Below are 19868 nucleotides of genomic sequence, written 5' to 3'. Positions count from 1 at the left end.
AGCACTTATTTAAAATTTTCTTAAAAAGAAGTATAAATCAACACTTCTTCATGATAAAAAATTAGTGCTTAATTTAAAGCAGTTTTTACTCTTAGCAAAATAAGAATTGAAGGGAATTTTCTTAATCTGATAAAGGACATCTACTAAAAAGCCTACAGCAAGTATCATATTCAATTATGAAACATCAAAAAATTTTTCACTGTAATCTAAAAATGAGACAGGGATATCTTTATCACCGTATCTTTGGAATATTGTACTGGCAATACTAGTTAGTGCAGTAAGGTAAGAAAAATAAAATACATAAGGAATAAAAAGACAAAATTGAAACTATCATTTATAGATGATATAATTGTGAATTTAAGACATTCAATAGAATCTATACAAAAAACTATGAGAATAAACTAGGGAATTTAGCAAGTTTGATGGCTACAATATCAGTACTCTAAATATACATTATTTTTCTTTGTGTTGCAACAAAGAATTAGTAAATTAATTAAGGAAACAATGCTATTTATATAGTATCACAAACATAAAATGCCTAGAAACACATCTAATAAAAAATGCAACACATCTACATTATTTTCTTTTTTGTTTGTTACAAGTCTAAAATCTTGTCCTTCCTTTTTATTTTTTAAAATATTTTATCCTTCTTATTTTATTTTATTTTATTGGGGAGGGGGAACAGGACTTTATTGAGGAACAGTGTGTACTTCCAGGACTATTTTTTTTTTTTTTCCCCAAGTCAAGTTGTCCTTTTAGTCTTAGTTGTGGAGTGTACAGCTCAGCTCCAGGTCCAGTTGCCGTCGTTTTCTAGTTGCAGGGGGCGCAGCCCACCATCCTTTGCGGGAGTCGAACCGGTAACCTTATGGTTGAGAGGACGCTCTCCAACCAACTGAGCCATTCGGGAGCTCAGCCGCAGCTCAGCTCAAGGTGCCGTGTTCAATTTTAGTTGCAGGGGGCGCTGCCCACCATCCCTTGCGGGAGTCTAGGAATTGAACTGGCAACCTTGTGGTTGAGAGCCCCCTGGCCCATGTGGGAATCAAACTGGTAGCCTTTGGAGTTAGGAGCATGGAGCTCTAACTGCCTGAGCCACCAGGCCGGCCCCTTGTCCTTCCTTTTATTTTTCATTTTATTTATTTATTGTATTTTTTTATTTAAAAGATATTTTTCAATTCCAGTTGACATACAATATTGTATGAGTTTAGGTGTACAACACAGTGATTAGATATTTATATAACTTACAAAGTGATCACCCTGATAAATCTAGTACCTATCTGACACCATACATAGTTATTACAATATTCTAGACTATATTTTCTGTGCTGTATGTTACGTCCCATGACTGTTTTGTAACTACCAATTTGTGCTTCTTAGTCTCTTGCCCTTTTTCATCCATTTCTCCATCACCTCTCATCTGGCAACCATCAAAATGTTCTCTGTATCTATGAGTTTGTGTTTTGTTTGTTTTTTTTAGATTCCCCATGTAAATGAAATCATATGGTATTTATCTTTGTCTAATTTCACTTAACATAATACCCTCTAGGTCCATTCATGTTGTTGCAGATGACAAGATTTCATTCTTTTTTATGACTGAGTAATACAGTCTGTTGTATATATAGTATCAGTTCTTTATCCATTCATCTATTGATGAGCTGAATGGAATTGTTTTCTTAATTTTTCTTTCCAACAGTTTATTAGTGTATAGAAATGCATCATCGTTCCTGAATATTAATATTATATTCTGCCACTTTACTGAATTCATTTATTCTAAGACTTTTTGGTGGAATCTCTAGGGTTTTCTATAAAATAGAGTCATGTCACCTGCAAATAGTGACAATTTTACTTCTTACTCAATTTGGATGCCTTTTATTTATTTATTTTTGTCTGATTTCCGTGGCTAGGACTTCCAATACTGTGTTGAATAAAAGTGGTAGAGTGGACATCCTTGTCTTGTTCTTGATCTTAGAGAAAAAGCTTTTAGTTTTTGTACTGTTGTTATGATGTTAGCTGTGGGTTTGTCATATATGGCCCTTATTATGTTGAAGTGTGTTCCCTCTGTACCTGCTTTGTTGAGAGTTTTTATCATAAAGGGATGTTGAATTTTGTCCAATGCTTTTTATGCGTCTATTAAGATGATCATATGATTTTAATTCTTCAGTTTATTAATGTGATGTATTGTGTTGATTAATTTGAGGATATTGAACCATCCTTGCATCCCTGGAATAAATCCCACTAGATAATGGTGTATGATCTCTTTAAGGTAATGCTGAATTAGGTTTGCTAATATTGTGTTGAGGATTTTTGCATCTATGTTCATCAAGAATATTGGCCTGTAATTTTTCCTTTTCCTTCCTTCTTTCCTTCTTTTCTTTTGTTTGCAGTATCTTTGTTTGGTTTTGGTATCAGGATAATGCTGGCCCCATAGAATGAGTTTGGAAGCTTTTCCTCCTCTCCTCTTCAATTTTTTTGGAATAGTTTGAGAAGGATAGATATTAATTAATTCTTCTTTGAACATTTGATAAAAGTTACTTGTGAAGGCATCTGGTCCTGGACTTTTGTTTGTATGGAGTATGTTGATTGCTGATTCAATTTCATTACTAGTAATCAGTCTGTTCAGATGTTCTGTTTCTTCCTGAATCAGTCTTGGAATAGTGTATGTTTCCAGGAATATACGCATTTCTTCTAGATTGTTCAAGTTGTTGGCATAAAGTTGTTCATTGTATTCTCTTAAGATTCTTTGTGTTTCTGTGGTGTCTGTTGTCACTTCTCTTTCATTTCTGGTTTTATTTATTTGAGCCCTCTTATTTTCTTGATGAGTCTGGCTAAAGGTTTATCTATTTTGTTTATCTTTGCAAAGAACCAACTCTTAATTTCGTTGATCTTTTCTATATTGTGTTTTAATTTAATTTATTTCTGCTCTGATCTTCATTATTTCTTCACTTCTTTTCACTTTGGGCTTTGTTTGTTCTTTTTCTAGTTCCTTCAGGTATAAAGTTAGATTGTTTATTTGAGATTTTTCTTATTTCTTGAGGTAGGCATGTGTTACCATGAATTTCCCTCTTAGAACTGCTTTTCCTGTGTCCCATAGATTTTGGATCATTGTGTTTTCATTTTCTTCAAGATATTTTTTGATTTTCTTTTTGATTTGTTTATTAACCCACTGATTGTTTAGTAACATGTTGTTTAGCCTCTCTCCTCTCTCTCTCTCTCTCTCTCTCTCTCTCTCTCTCTTTCTCTCTCTTTCTCTCTCTTTCTCTCTCTTTCTCTTTCTCTGTGCGCGTGTGTGTTTCCAATTTTCTTTTGTAATTGATTTCTAGTTTCATACCATTGTGATTGGAGAAGATGCTTGATATGATTTCCATCTTGAGTTTATTGAGGCTTGTATTGTGGCTTAACTTGTGGTCTATCTTGGAAAAATGTTCTATTTGCACTTGAAAAGAATGTGTATTCTGTTGTTTTTGGGTGGGATGTTCTATAAATCTCTAAGTCTGTGTATATATACAAATGGTTGGCACTTTCTTTCTTGCAAATTAGTTATATAATTTGAAGAGGAATAAAGAATTGGGCTGTGCATATTTTTATTGATGTACCAAAGGAAAAAAAATTAGTACTTTTAGAAGATTGTAGATTTTGTTTTTGGCTTTTGATTTTACTATTGCTTACTTAAATAATCTCTAAAACAGACTAACATGCAAATCTGCCCTTCATAATGAACCATGATTCTTAAACTGTTTTTAATCATTATATAGAATGGAAGTGAAATTGTACTTGTCATTTACCTCTCTCTACTTCCTATGCAGCTATTATCCCAGGGTTGGGGGTGGGGTAAATAAACTTGCATTTTTTTCTTCCTGTCAGGGAAGAAAGAGTATGTGACACCTTGGAAATAAAATATTTGAAACCTCTTGTTGGAGGATACTTTTTGTTGGACTGTATTTGGTGTTTTTAATCTGGCTTGATTGGTTTGCACCCAGAATCTTTGTAAAGGACTGTTGACTATTGACTGTCACATGGCCTGATCTCTATAGAGGCTTCATTCTTTTCGGTTAACACTGCTGACACTGTTTTGCAGCTTCTCTGTCAGAAGCAATTGTAATGGTACTGTTGTCTCTTTTTGATAGTATAGCCTCACTCACATTGCATGACTTATATTTCACAATCTAAATAATAATGCTATTTAACAAAGTGGAATTCTACAGTGTTTCATATAGATGTGAAAACACCTAGCACAGAGAGCATGGCATAGGTGACCACTGTTTTTTGTCTATATGTTTAAGTAGGGATAGCTTTCAGATGACTTAATTTTTAATGTATGTATTTACACACAAGACCCAGAATATTTTCTCCAAAAGCTTTTTTTATTTTTTATTTTATTTCCCTTCTTACTGATTGCTTTTCTAACCTAATGGGATTAAATTTTTTAAAAGTTTCCTTAAAATAAAATCAGGTTTAAAGTGACTTTTTTTTATACACAAAGTGTGGCATGACCAAGCAAGGAAGGTATAATCCAGAGTTAAGTTTGCAAATGTAAAATAAATCCTTATACCTCATTTCATTCACACAGTAAGTGTTTGCCGAGCACTTAGTGGATGGTAAGTACACATACACAGTGCTGTGCTACTTTCCTATTTCTATGACAATTATCTAGTATTCTCAGTTTCTTTTATTTTTTTGTACATTATTTACCTTTAAGCACTACATAATGTTTCTCTGGGTTTTACTGTCTTTGAAAGTATAGTGAATTTCTAAAATCTCCCATTTGCTTTTTGCTTTTCAGTCTAATGTGGTTATATTTTATTTAAAAATCTATTTTCTGTATTGTTTTCATCTCCTTTGTGAACTAATTGGTTAAATAGAATACACTTTGCATTAACTCTTAAATTCTAAAATTCCTAGTGATTTCAGTATAATATAGGATTTAATATTATATCTCAATTAGAAATATAGTTTCATTTATTACCTTAATTTTAATCACTTTATAAAGTGTCATTTAGTGTCTAGGTTTATAATATTTTTAATGCTGACTTTTTTGATATACATTGTTGAATTTTCTAACTTGACTAGTATATGGTTTTTAAAATTTAGGTGAGATTACCATTTTTAGTAAATGTAATCAATAATATTTAAGTTGATGAAATGCAAGTGTGTCACTTTTTCAGTGATCTCCAGTAAGATAATAATGTCTGAGTGAAAGAAGTTTACATAGCATGGGACTGTTTCTATATAAAATGAGGTAATGTCAGAGGAATACAGCTCCATAAACAAACATTTTTGTTAGACATCTGTTCCATAATATCACAATATCACTACATGCTTTCACCAGGTCACTAAAATCAAACCTAATTTTTCAGAGTCCAGTTAATATCTTAGAGCCTTTGGTTTTACCATTATTTTTCTATTTTTCTATTTTGCCATTTTCCATCTTATCTTGTGGGCCTTCTACAAATACATTGTTTTTTTTAAAGTGAGATTATGATTTATGTTGATTTTTTTTAAAAAAAATGGAATTATAGCCTGCATTTTATTATGTTTAGTTGGTACTGGTTCTTTTCCTGACTTTTTCAGCATAGAAATTTTTTTCAGTAGTGACTTACGTATTTCTTGAGTTGATGAATTTGATGTTATAAAGAATTTTTAATTCTTTTTAATTTTTAATTCTAAAGAATTCCTAGCTTAGAGGAAACCTACTTTGGCTTTTCATGAATAGCTATACACCCTGTAATAAACTATATAGACTAAGAAAATAAGCTATTTTCTTAGGCCATCCTATGTTTTGGGACAATGAATCAAAAGGGAGGTTTTGGGTTATTTTAGTTCTCCTAATCCTAATTTGCTTTCTACACGCTGTTGGTTTTGTTAGAAGTCTTACTTTAAGTCATGAGTAGAAAGACCATCAGTAGATGGATAGCTCTAGATAATATTTTGTTTGAAGATGAATTAAAAGTAAAAGTCAGTTGAAACAGAGCTATGGTTTTAAGCATGAGAGATTCAGTGGTGGCTTTTTAAAAATAAAGGCATTGTGGCTAAAGTCACATTTGTCATCCAAATAGTTTAGGCTCTATCAGTGAACACTATTTATGGACGGATTATGTGGTGAAAAAAATCATTCCTGTTTAATGTTGGAAGAATTACTCACTTTCCATGAGTTTGGAGGCTCTTCATTTACTTCGTTTTTGATTCAGTGCTTTTACTTACTGTTGAAGTTGTAAATCTCTGTAAGACTGTATCAACATTTTGCTGGTGAGAAAGGAAGACATGGATATTAATTTGTGCACTAATTTGAACCTTTGTTAAGTGGGTAAGAGTATTTTTTATTATGTCCCTACTTTTTCAAAAAATGATTTAACAGAGCTGTTTAGGAGTATGTACTTTTGGTTCCCTAATGTTTCTTAGAATGAACACCATTTATATTAAGAAACTTCAGACTATACTTATTTTATTTCATAAGCCCAGTCTCACAGTATTATTTAGCACACGTAGAGTTTTAGTGTGTCTTGTTCCTGTTACCTGCCCTCTCCAGTATTTGAGTTACTACAATGTGTCAGACATTGTGCAAGGCACTTTATATATATCAATTCTAATTTTATCAACAAACTTGCCAAGTAGGTATTATCGCCCCATATATTACAGATTCATTCATTCTTTCAGTCACCAAATATCTGAGTGCCTACTGCTACTTTTTTAGCTACTGGGGCTCAGCTATACAAGAATAAAACAAAGTCCCTATTCTTATGGAGAAGAATAATAAGGAAGGATAAAACAGGTGGAAGGAGACAGAGTGACTGCATGCATTGGGGTGGGATGGGGGGCTTCTGACTTCTGTGTATTTATGTAGGATAATTATGCAAGGCTTTTCTGAGAAGATAACGTTTGGGCCGAGAACAGATGGACGTGAAGAAGCCTTCCTGTAGTTCTCTGGGAGAAGTGCAGTCCAGGCACATGTGCAAAAAATATAAAGGCCCTGAGGTATAGGAGCTTGTTTAGTGAGTTGAAGGAATTGCAGGGTGATCGTGTGGCTGTAGCAGAGCAGTTGGTTGGCGAGGAGCTGAGAGAGGTGGGAGGTGATCAGCAGAAGCTGTAATAAGGACTTGGGGCTTTACTTTGAGGTGGGATGCCGTTGGACAGTTTTGAATTAACTCAGGCTCAGAGTTATACTTTGCTTTTGGAATTTGATGTCAACACCCCAATTTTACTCAGTAATTTTGCATTCTGAGGTTTCCACCAGATGGGTGGGAAAAGTGGAAGATTATGTTTCCCACAATAGTTCTGTGAATAACATGCCCCTAGCTTAGAAGGTAGAGAGTTGCAGCAAGTTATGGAGGAAGGAAAAATTGGGGTTTCTGGAGGCTGCGTTTGTTTAGTGTTTCTTGGAATCCATTCATGATAATATGACTTAAGTCAAAGGTATACAGCCATACCTCCTTTTATTGTGCTTTGCTTTCTTGTGCTTTGCAGATACTGCATTTTCTACATATTGAAGGTTTGTGGCAACCTGCATTAAGCAAGTCTGTCGGCACCATTTTTCCAACAGCATTTGCTCACTTTCTGTCTCTGTGTCACATTTGGTAATTCTCACAATATTTCAAACTTTTTCATTATTATTATACCAGCCATGTTGATCAGTGACCAGTGGTGTCTTTGATGTTACTGGGACAAGACCCTTCACCAGCAAAAGATTTTGAGTCTGTGAAGGCTCAGATAATGGTTAGCGTAGTACTTTTTAATTAAGGTATGTACATTGTTTTGTTTTTTTATATAATGCACACTTATTAGGCTTCAGTATAGTTTAAACATAACTTTTGTATGTACTAGGAAACCAAAAAATTTATGTGACTAGCTTTATTGCAATATTTGCTTTATTGTGGTGGTCTGGAACCAAACCTGCAATATCTCTGAGGTCTGCCTGTGCGTGATAATTGATTCCCTGAAGGGAGCAGTCTTTGTAGTAAATCATAAACTTGAGAGTTGTAATACTGCCTCCCTTTCCTCATTCAATTTTCCACAGAAATTTATATCAGAAAATGTTAGAATGTATAAAAATACATCTGACTTAAGTTCCTAACAATGATCAAACCATCAGATCGTGAATCATCAGATGGGAAAGACTGGTAATACTTTTCAATTAAAGGCATATGGTAACAGTGAAATTGACGAGCATTCAGGCATCTGACAATTAAAGGGGTTTCCTTTTGTGTGCCAGAACTGTGACATCTTGTAAAATGAAAGATAAGTGATGAGAATAAAAGGAGAGAATGATATTTGCAAAGGTAGATTGTCCACGGTTCTTTTTTCTGTTTTTTAATTAAAATTTAATGGGGTGACAGTGGTTAACAAAACTACATAGGTTTCAAGTGTACTATTCAATAATGTATCATCTATATATTGCATTATGTGTTCACCACCTAGAGTCAGTTCTCCTTCCATTGCCATATAGCTGACCCCCTTTACCCTCTTCTACCGTCCCTCTGCCCCCTTACCCTCTGGTAACCACTAAAGTGTTGTCTTTGTCTATGAATTTTTGTTTCCTTGTTTGTTTGTCTGTTCCTTTGTTGCTTTCAGTTTTATATCCCACATATGAGTGAAGTCATATGGTTCTCGACTTTTTCTGTCTGACTTATTTCGCTTAGCATACTAATTTCAAGATCCATCTATGTTGTCGCAAATGGCAGTATTTCATCTTTTCTATGGCAGAGTAGTATTCCATTTTGTATGTGTACCATTTGTAATAGGAAAACAGACATGTAGAAGATGCTTCATTTTACCAGCTCACTGAAAACATCTCTTTCTGTTGATTCTTAGTGATTTTGGAAATATTTGATTTGTTTTTTGTTTTTATGATTCTTTATCTGGGAAGTCACGAACTTTTTGTTCTATATGTAAAAGATGTAAAAAAGCGAGTTTTTCTTCTTTTATCTCTTCTTTCTTCTTATCCTTTCTTCACCCTTTTCAATTCTGAGTCTTTCACGAAATGGGCACACTTGGCCAAATTTGTAGCAGAATTTTAATCTTGAGAGGTGGTGGCTGAAACTCATTGAGCACCATTCTCAGGACTCACAATGGTGGCATCTCATGGAGATGATATGTTGTGGTTTTTTAAAGTTTTTCTTTATTTTCAGATTTTACTTTAAAAATAAGTATTTTCAATGGTATTTGGAAGTTTATACTTGTAAAGAATTTGAGAGAGGTTGGAGAAATTTTCTGTAGCACTTAAAAAATGTCTGGAGTTCCCTTGAGTTTTTCCTACACTGGTGCCAAGATAAGGGAAGATTTTCCAGGATTTTGCTGCTCTTGTTGAGTGCAAAGACTCCAGGTGCAAAGAAATTATATCTCAGTTCCTGGAGGGTTTGCAGAACAGAGGAATGGTCTCAATGGTGCTCTTTGAGCCCTTATCGGGCAATGACAGAAGGCCTGGAAGAAAAGAGCTAAATAAGAGTCATTTAGATGCCTGGAGAGAGAAGAACACAGCTTGCTCAAATAGCACTGTCTGAGTTTGGCTTCAGTCTCAGACAAGTTCTAGACTAGATTATTTAAAATAATGTTAATAATAATAGTGCAGTTTGGGAGACTTTTGGAAAAGCAGGAGTAACTGGCATTCAGCCTGAGATTTTAAAAACAAAATGGGTCAGCCTGACCTTTTTTTCCCTTAATATTGTTTCTAGACTTACTATTATTATTAGTTTTTATTAGTTTCAGGTGTACAAAACAAGGCAATAGTTAGACATTTCACCCCTCACAAAGTGATAACCCCTGTCCCCCAATCTGTTGCCCCTCTGACATTGTATATATCTGTTACACGTCCACTGACTCTATTCCCTATGCTGTGCTCTACATCCCATGACTATATAAATACAATTATAGTTGACATACAATATTATTCAGCTTCAGCTTCAGGTGTACAGCGCAGTCGTCAGGCATCCACACCGTCCATGAAGTGGTCTCCCTAGTTAGACGTGCCCATCTGACACCCTACAAAATCTTTACAGCATTATTGATTATATTCCCCAAACTCTTTCATATTCCCGTGGCAATATTGTAGTCACCAATTTATGCTGTCTAATCCCCTCCCCTTCTCTTTCATCCCCTCCCTCCTCCCTTCTAGCAACAGTTTTTCCTCTATATCTCTGAGACTATTTCTGTTTACTTTGCTCATTTATTCGGTTGTTTAGATTACGCACATAAGTGAGATCACCTGGTATTTGTCTTTCTCTGACTGACTGATTTCACTTAGCATAATGTTCTCTCATAGGTCCATCCATATCGTTGCAAATGGTAAGTTTCATTCTTCTTTATGGCTGTTTCTTAATCCAGTCGTGTACTGATGGGCATTTCGGTTGTTTCCAAGTCTTGGCTATTGTAAATATGTGGTGTTTTTTAAGCTACTTAGTATTCAACAAAACTGGTCTCAGTCTTCCTCTCCTCTCTTCCCCCACCTCCCAATAAGAAGCAAGAGTTTATATTTCAGTCTAATGTATATATTTCATTCATAAGGAAACAGTTTTTTGATAAGCAATATTGTGAGTTCTTACTTGAGAAATTATTGACCTTTGTAAACATATGTTATCTGATCAAGTATTTATCTAAAATCTTGAGGTAGGGCTTAATCTTGTGTTTTTATTCTAATTCTCTCATTGTCATTTTATAAAAACATATAAAAATAAGTGATAGTCATTTGCATCAAAATGTCTGTCAGTTATGCTGAAGAATTTGGATTACCTAGATTCTCAATAGTTTTTCTTTGAGTAGTGCCAGAGAGATTCAGATGTAATGTGAGTGGCACTGCAGTCCGATCTAAAGTGAGATTTAACAAGGGAGCTTCAAGGATTTATGAATTGGGAAAGTACTGGTGTGTGACCAGTACTTTGATATTATATGTAATCTATTAAAGGCAGCAAAGCAGTCCTGTTAGTGTCACCTAGTGCATGTGTACAGTAAATTCTCAAAGGCCGTAATTCTCAACCTTTTCAGATCCAGTGCTGCCCTGCCTTTTCCCCTTTATATAACAAAATTGAGGAGAAAGCACTGTTTCCATACACCCCCTGCCCCCACATATGTACAGCTTCCCCCACTATCAACATCTATACCAGAGTGGCTACATTTGTTACAATCAGTGAATCTACAAGGACACATCACTGTTACCCAAAATCCATAGCTTAAATCAGGGTTCACTATTGTGTTGTACAGTCTATTGGTTTGGATAAATGTGTATAATGACATGTATTTACTATTATAGTATCATATAGAATAGTTTTTATATTCTGCCCTGAAAATCCTCTTTACCTTTTCATCCCTCCATCCCTCCATCCTAACCCTTGGCAACCACTAATCTTTTTACAGTCTCCATGATTTTGCCTTTTCCATGCGGTCATATCATTGGAATCATACAGTATGTGGCCATATCAGATTGGCTTCTTTCATTTAGTAATATGCATTTAAGTTTCCTCTATGTCCTTTTGTGGCTTGATAGCTCATTTATTTTTATCACTGAATAATATTCCAGTGTCTGGATGGACCATTGTTTACCCATCACCTACCGAAGGACATCTTGGTTGCTTCCAAGTTTTGGCGATTATGAATAAAGCTGATATAAACATCCATTGGCAGGTTTTTTTTTGTGGACATAAATTTTAATTTAATTTGAATAAATACCAAGGAGTGAGACTAATGGATTGTATAGTAAGCGTACATTTAGTTTTGTTTTGAAAATTATTTTTTAATTTTTAAAATGAAATTTATTGGGATGACATTGGTTAGTAAAATTATATAGGTTTCAAGTGTACAATTCTATAATACATCATCTATATATTGCATTGTGTGTTCACCACCCAAAGTCAATTCTTCCATCATCATATATTTGACCCCCTCTTCTATCATCCTACCTTCCCACTTCCACTCTGGTAAGCACTTAACTGTTGTTTGTGAGTTTGTCTTGTTCACTTGTTGCTTTCAGTTTTATATCCCTCATGAGTGAAGTCATATGGTTCTCGACTTTTTCTGTCTGACTTATTTTGCTTAATACGATAATCTCAAGATCTATCCATGTTGTTGCAAAATGGCAGTATTTCATCTTTTATTATGGCCGAGTAATATTCCATTGTATGTATGTACCAATCTTCTTTATCCAGTCATCTATCAAAGGACACTTTGGTTGTTTCCATATCTTGGCCACCGTGAAAAATGCTGCAGTGAACATAGGGATACGTGTATCTTTACGGATAAGTGTTTTCAGATTTTTGGGGTAGATACCCAGGAGAGGGATTACAAGAAACTGCCAAACCGTCTTTCAAAATGGCTGTACCATTTTGAATTCCTACCAGCAGTGTTTTTAATGCTTTTACTGAGGAGAACCTTTTTGGAGATCCTTGCTTTGCCATATCTGCTGCTATCATTTTCTGTTCTGTTTTTTTTTAACATACTGTAAAGTGTCACAACGGTAAGGTTATCACTTTTTTCTTTTTAATGAATGAAAGTATTGAGACTGTCAAGGTGTAAATTGAGTTATTCAAATTTACGATCTCAGTTGTGCTAAACAGAAGAAAGGATTTTCTTCTCTAATTGTTTATTATGACTTCAGGGGAGAAAAATTTTATTTTTTTCCTCATAGCTTTGTTGTGAGATTTAAAGGTTAATACATGCAACAACCTTCTAATTCCGATACATGGAATTAAGAGTAATGACCTCTTAATTAGCGTTAGCTATTATCCACAATCGTCCTTTTTGTTCTCTTCTTCATCTCCCTCTTTTAAATACAACTCTTGGTTTCCCTTCCTGCTCATTGGAGCTGTTTTCTCTTAAACCCAAACAGAGAAATTATAGCAAAACTCTGAAAATAATAAATTGGAGTCGAGAAAAGTTGGCAATGAATTTTCCTTGCTCTTAAAATTGTTTTTATTGTGTAATTGAAACTGTCATCAATATTGCTGTGTATGAATGCTTAGAAAAAAACAAATGAAACACGGATGTCAAATTTAGCTGCTGGAAAGCCAAGAAATGAGAATAGTGTCGTTTAGTGCCTGGGAGATTGAATGAGACCAGGAAACCGAAAGTCTGGGCTGTCGTGCCCATCTGCCCCTAATAGTTTTATCTGGGAATTTTCATGGAGTTATTCTTTTCTAATTTCTGTGTCTTACTCAGGTGAAAGGGCTGTGTGCTTTTTGATGAAATTGGGAATGTTATATTTATTTGAAAACAGTTCCTTTTGGAGTAAACTACTATTAGTGAAGGCACAGTTAATGTGCCTTTATTAGAAAGTTTTACGTTAATTATTTTTTTCCCTAACAATAGTTACGTGTGTTATAGAAAATGACAATATGATTTTTCAACAATATGATTTTAATATCCTTTGTATGCTTTGTTTTAGGTTGGTACAGAGGAGTTTCAACAAAGAAGCCAAATGTAAAGGTATTGAAAAATTGTATTACCTTTTTAAATGTAGGAAGCTGCCTAGTATGTTTGTTTGATATAAAAAGAATTTTTGCCCATCTTTTAATCTTTTACAATAGCCACTGTCATTTTTTCCTTTACAGAATTGTATTAGTCTCTGCTCTGTCTCAGCAATATTAGAATTTTTTTTTTAAGGACAGAAAAATGCATGTATGGTCATAGTTGCAAAGCTTATTTTGAAAAAGCCTATTTAGGACATTTAACATTTTTTCCTTCACATAGTTGGCAAAAGTAAATTGACTTATTCTTAGGCTTAGTAATATGGAGCATGTGTTAGATGAATTTGTGGAGTACAAATGAAAAAATCTTTCAAATATTCAATTAGAAAAAAATTTTAAAAAGAAATTCAATTAGGTACCGTTTTGCTGATCATAATGTTCTTAAGTTATGTTGAATTTAAACAAGACGTAAGTGCAGAATACTAATTTTATGAACTAGATTCTATGTGTTCTGTTAATATTAATCTGATCAAACAAAATATACTTTAATTAGCAGCTATAATACACTTAGGAGCATTCTTCTCCAATAATACATTTGCAAAAACTGCCTGAGTATACTTTCATATAATAAATAGTATCTCCTTTTCTTACATATTTTCTGTAGCTTAATATTTAAAATATTCTCCTTTTTGTTATATTGAAAAATATCAAAATTATCATGTATTATTTTTAAAAAGAAAATTGTTCAGAGTACTAGCCATGAGTTTTGCCAGTAGAATCATTCATTTTGTTAGTTTTTAAGGTAAACGTTTATAAGAAGACAGTATCTTCAGATTTTAATTCTTCATAGCCAGGACGTTTTATCCTAGCATTGTTGACATTTTGAGAGAGGTAACTCTTTGTTGTGGAGGATGTCTTGTGCATTGTAAGTTGCTTAGCAGCATATATTATCTCTACACACTAGATATAAGTCACATCCCCCTCTCTGCCCCCCCCCCCCCCCACCGCCCAAGTTGTGACAATGAAAAATGTCTCTAGACAAAGGCCCTGGGATGGGGGTTGGTAAAATTGCCTCTGGTTGAGAATCACTGCTCATAGGTAACTTTTCTCCTTGTATTGCTAACTTTAAAATACACTTTCAGGTGTTATTTCTATCTTGGGAATGCTTATAATGACATAAGTTCTATTTGTGTTTTATGTTTTTTATCTTGATTTAAAATTGTCAAAAATTTAGAACTTGAATAAATGAGCAATCTTACATTATGGAAAATTGTAATTTGTGATATTACATGCTATTTATTTATTTTTAGTAATATTTTTTATCTTAGCCACCCTATAACCTTGCTTCCAATAGTAGTATTTGAGGATCAGTGTGGTGATGATGGTCATTGAAATTGTATGTTTGTGATTAAAATATCAAATTGATGCACAGTCTGCAGCTTGAAGACCTTCTTGAGTGAGACATGGATGATGAAACCCTTAACGTATTATCTGTTACCTTGCAGAACATTTGGTCCTGTCCAAAACATCCACTGAGACATTTGATAAGATCCTTGATGATTTGGTTTTGTCAAAAAGTCCATGCTTAACCTACATCACTGGGTTCACAAAGCCTGAAATGTTTATTTATACTTATGGTTTAAGAGGATTAATACATAAAAAAATATTGCCATGTTTTATTGGTCCAATAATTGTGGACAGGAACAAACACGAAGGACCTTTTGGTGTGGACCAAAGGTCCTCGTAGACATTTTGGACAGGACTAAATATCAAGGACCTTTTGGCATGGACCAAATGTCTCCATGGACGTTTTGGACAGGACCGAATGTCTGCTAATTGCCCACTGCTGTACAACAATGTGCCCCAAGATGTAGTGGATTAAACAAATTGCCATTTTATCTCTCAGATTTTGTGTCTTGACTGGGGTCATCTGGGCAATTATTCAAGTACGTGTGATGTCAGGTTCATGTGGTTACAGTCTTTGGGGACTCAGCTGGCTGGAATGTCCAAGAGGATTTACCTACATACATGTTTGGCATCTTGGCAGCGATGGCTGGGAGGCTGTCCTCAGCCAGACTGCCGAAATACCCAGGTTTCTCCATGTAGTCAGTCTAAAGGTCTCTACCTCTCCATGCAGTGCAGCTTCTCCAGCAGTGCAGTCAGAGTTCTATTTTAGAGTTAAGGAAAAGTGCTTAGAATCTTATACCTATTTCCTAAATTCTTTCTTCTACAACAGAGGTGTGGAATGTCTGTGGGAGAGGCTATTTTGTGATTAATCTTGTGATTAATCTCATTAGCTTAGCAATGATTTGATAAGATAATCAAAACGTGAAAACCAAGTTATAGTAATCTAAAGTATTAGAGCTCATTTTGTCTGATCACACCCCTTTAATTTCTTTATTTTGGGCTAATGTGCTACTTCTGAGAGTGTGTATTTTGGTAATACTAACTCCATTCTAGAATCTTGGATTATTGTAGCATTTATTAACAACACATCTGTATACCTGTTAATGGCTTTCATTTGTAGTCTTAAACTTAAAAATTAAGAGACGGAAAGACAGTATTAATAACTGAATTTCATTTCCTGTGTCAGTGATATTTTGCAGAACCATGGTTAAAATTCTTTAGTGTTTGTAAAAGAAAATTATTTAGTGATCCAGTACATTAAAAAAAACACCACATTCTTATACATCTTTTATTTGTCATAGTAATGTGGTCACAATAAGAATTTCATTAGGCTTTTCATAGCTATTAGTGGTTAAAGAAAAATAAAAAAGTGACTTACTAAAGTTTTTATAAGTATTTATAAGTACATATTATAAAGTAGTTCATGCATGTGGAAACCAAAAGAGAGCATGGATAGCTATACTTACATCAGACAAAATAGGCTTTAAGCCAAAACTATAACTAGAGATAAAGAAGGTGATTATATAATGATAAAGGGTCAACTCATCAAGAAGATAAAGCAGTCATAAATATACATGTACCCAAAATGGAGCCTGCATTATATTAAGCAAATACTAGCAGATCTGAAGGGAGAACTAGATAACAATACAGTAATACTAGGGGACTTCAGTACCCCACTTTCATCAATGGACCCATCATCCAGACAGAAAATCAGCAAAACACATTGGACTTGACATATACTTTAGACCAAATGTAACTGATAGATATACCCGTATATAGAATATTTCATTCATCAGTGGCAGAATACACAGGCTTCTCAATTGTAAAAGTAATAGTCTTCAGAATAGATCGTATGATAGGTCACATAAGAAGGCAAATTTAAGAAGGCTAAATCATACCAGGTATCTTTTCCAACCACATTGATACGAAAGTAGAAATCAATAACAGGAATAAGTAAACTTTTGTTCGCAGATAGTATGATATTATATATACAAAATCCTAAAGGTTCCACCAAAAAAACCCAAACTGTTAGAACTAATACAAAACTAATACAAAAATTCAGTAATATTGCAGGATAGAAAAATAACACACAATTTAGTTGTGTTTCTATATGCTAACAATGAAATATCTGAAAAAGAAGTAAACAGTCCAATTCACACTAGCATCAAAAACAATAAAATACTGAGAAATAAATTTAATCAAGGAGGTGAAAGGTCTGTACACTGAAAACTCTAAAATGCATTACTGTGGTTTAGCTGCTCCTGACTTTGTGTGGCATAGATTTAGTTTATTGTTAGTGGTGTGGACTAAAGAATATAAAAACATGTAGAGCATTTGTGTTTCATTTGAAAGGAGTTTCGCACCTCAGGAAAAGGAGTGAAACGTTGATTGAAAACTTAATTGTTTTTTAAAACAAAATACATTTTTTATCCTTTGGGAATTGAAATCATATTATGGCAAATACCAAAGTAGAAACCATTTGAAAAGAGTAAAAGAAGAAATATATATAGAGGCTCCCAAGTTGATTAATTCTTGTGAATACAAATTTTAGCTGGAGTCTGAGAATTGTTTTTTCAGCTCAGAGCTGAATAATCTGTTAAGTTGTTGGTTAGATGATATCGTTGGTCTTGTAGATACATGCCAAGCTCTATATCCTGAGAGTGATTTGATGGAATATTTTCAGTGTCTCACTTAAAAAATATTTTGTTTGTAGTTGTTTAAGATCACAGTTTTCCCCTGAGGATAGAATTTGATTGCAAATGACATTGAAATTTTTATTTAATGTAATATGTGCAACTTTGCATTCTTAATTAGCAAAGTGGTTGCTCCATCAGGAGACGTACTATGTTGTTGATAGAGTATTTCCATGCTGAAATCTGACTGCGGTTATAATATATATGAGATGTTAATCACAATTTCTTTTTCTAATGGAAAATCTTTTCTCTTTTACAGGGGATCTTTCCTGCAAATTACATTCACTTGAAAAAGGCAATTGTCAGTAACAGGGGGTGAGTAGTTGGCCTTACTAAATTTATTTACAAATTTTGTAGGTTGCAGAGGGAGGCTTTTATATTTTTGTTCATAGTATAAAATATGCTATTGACATGTTTTTCTGTCAAAAATATACTTGCTTCACCACATATAATTCAGAAGACATAATTTTTTCTTAAAATACTAACAACTTTAATCCATTTTCCTGTATACTGGAAAGGTGACCTGAGTTGTGAATTTTATAAAAGCAATTATGCATGCAGCATTTAAAAAAAATGATGTAATATTTTGAGACTAGTCCTGGATAAGATAGGAGTTAGTGATTATAAATCTCATTTTTTTTATATATGTTGAAGTGGGGGAGACTTTTAAAATCTCTTCTTTTGCAAGTAGAAATTGAAAAAAACATTAAAGGTTTACATTAAAGGATGAAAAGATAATGTGTAAAATAGATATATACTCATAGTTTGATCACAAATTTGAGAACTGAAAGAAATCTCTGAAGAGAGACAGGATGTAAGTAATAACAAAATGTTAACATTTGTTTTTGCATGTTTGGATTATGAGTGATTAAAACAAATTCTTTACTGTCATGCTTTTTTTTAAAAAGTAATGTGTATTATAAAATTGTGATTTTATTTTTCAAAATTTATTATTTTAAAATACAAAATTTAAGGTACTGTATAACTATGATAGCTTTGGTATTGGAAATAATGTTTTTGACCAGAGGCTGTATAAGCATCAGAGTAACCTTCTGGTAAGTTAGGGTTTAGTCAGGAAAAAAGAAACTTACGAGTTACTTTATGAGGTAGAATTTAATATGGGGAATTATTTACACACAAGTTTGAAGAGTAAAAGAAAAAAAAGGAAATACTGATATAACTCAGAATAAGAACTTCAGAAAGCCGTCTGCACTCTAATGGCTGGGGATACAAAAGCTAATAGTTTGGGACTACCAGACCCCAGGAACTGGAAGATGGGTCTTGAGAGACATTGGAGCTCAAACATCTGACGAGGGATCACATGGCTGCTACTGGTATGAATGAAGACGGGCAGTGAGGCAGTTTCCGGGAATGTCAAAAGCAGCTGGAGGCTGGAAGCAATTTTCTCTGGTGGAGAATCATTTACAGGAACAGCAAGAAATACTTCTCCTTACCTCCTCCTCGTTAGTATCTTTCTAACTTGAGGTAAAACTTTCACCTCAAGTTTTTAAGTAAAGACTGCCAAAATCATCACAATGAGATAGAAGTTGTGTGGGAAAATAAGAAGGAAGTATCTAGAGCAGGATCAAGAAAGCATATTATTTCAGAAAGTGCTAATAAAATACATTTTCTGAATGTGAATGGCTTACCTCTAACTGCAAAAACAGTACTCCTGATTTATAACTTTGGTCAGTAAGAAGGCTTATGAGAGCTGAAGTTGGGCAGAGGCTGCATGGAGGTGAGGTGAGAAGAGGTAGAGTGCCTAGGGATCCAGAAATAGAGTGCCTCAGAAAATACCAGCAAAATAATGCACTTCCTGATAATAAGGGACTCATCTTAAATGAGGAGCCATATCCCTATTTACAGTAGTTGTAAAGGAAATTAGGAAATCCTTTGCTAACAGAAGAATCCTTACATGGATTCAATTTTTTTCAGGAAAACAGAGGAGATATGGCTGTAAAGAAGCACCCAGAGCAGCCATATTTGTTGGAAGCACTCTTATCTCCATAGAAGCAGAGAAACAGTCTTTTGGATGTAAAACTTAGAAAGGTATCTGGAATGAATTCAGTATACAAACCTCCTGCAGATTGATGGCCCAGGATAACATTTCTGAAATCCAAAGAAAATATTAAAATGTCCGCAGGTGCTGAAGAGCAGTCATTGTAGGCAGAATCTTGAGGGGCTGTGATTTTTGAAAGAAGGGGTACACAAGGAGAATTCATGTGTACTTTGGCTTCTCCCCCACAGAGAATTTTTCAGGTTGCTTTGATGTGGTGTAATAGGTTCCAAATAGGAAGTGGTAGTCTTTTAGGGCTGAGGAAACAGAGGTTGGAAATTGGAACTCTCAGGGAGGCTAGAAATTAAGCGGTAAAATCCCAGAGAGGAAAGA

The 19868-nt window shown here is 34.2% G+C and overlaps 1 protein-coding gene across 8 annotated transcripts in view; it reads left to right on the top strand.

The window, feature by feature from the left end:
* Window positions 1-19868, top strand: part of DOCK3 (dedicator of cytokinesis 3) — a 292122-nt gene that overhangs the window by 38861 nt on the left and 233393 nt on the right. For all 8 annotated transcript variants that reach the window (XM_074312252.1, XM_074312255.1, XM_074312249.1 and 5 more), the window contains exons 3-4: window positions 13358-13398; window positions 17739-17794. In XM_074312252.1, coding sequence (XP_074168353.1) covers window positions 13358-13398; window positions 17739-17794 — 97 coding nt within the window. The remainder of the gene's footprint in view (window positions 1-13357; window positions 13399-17738; window positions 17795-19868) is intronic.

Source organism: Rhinolophus sinicus, linkage group LG10, assembly GCF_036562045.2.
Source record: "Rhinolophus sinicus isolate RSC01 linkage group LG10, ASM3656204v1, whole genome shotgun sequence".
Taxonomy (NCBI): Eukaryota; Metazoa; Chordata; class Mammalia; order Chiroptera; family Rhinolophidae; genus Rhinolophus; species Rhinolophus sinicus.
This window is presented reverse-complemented; position numbering and strand designations above follow the sequence as displayed.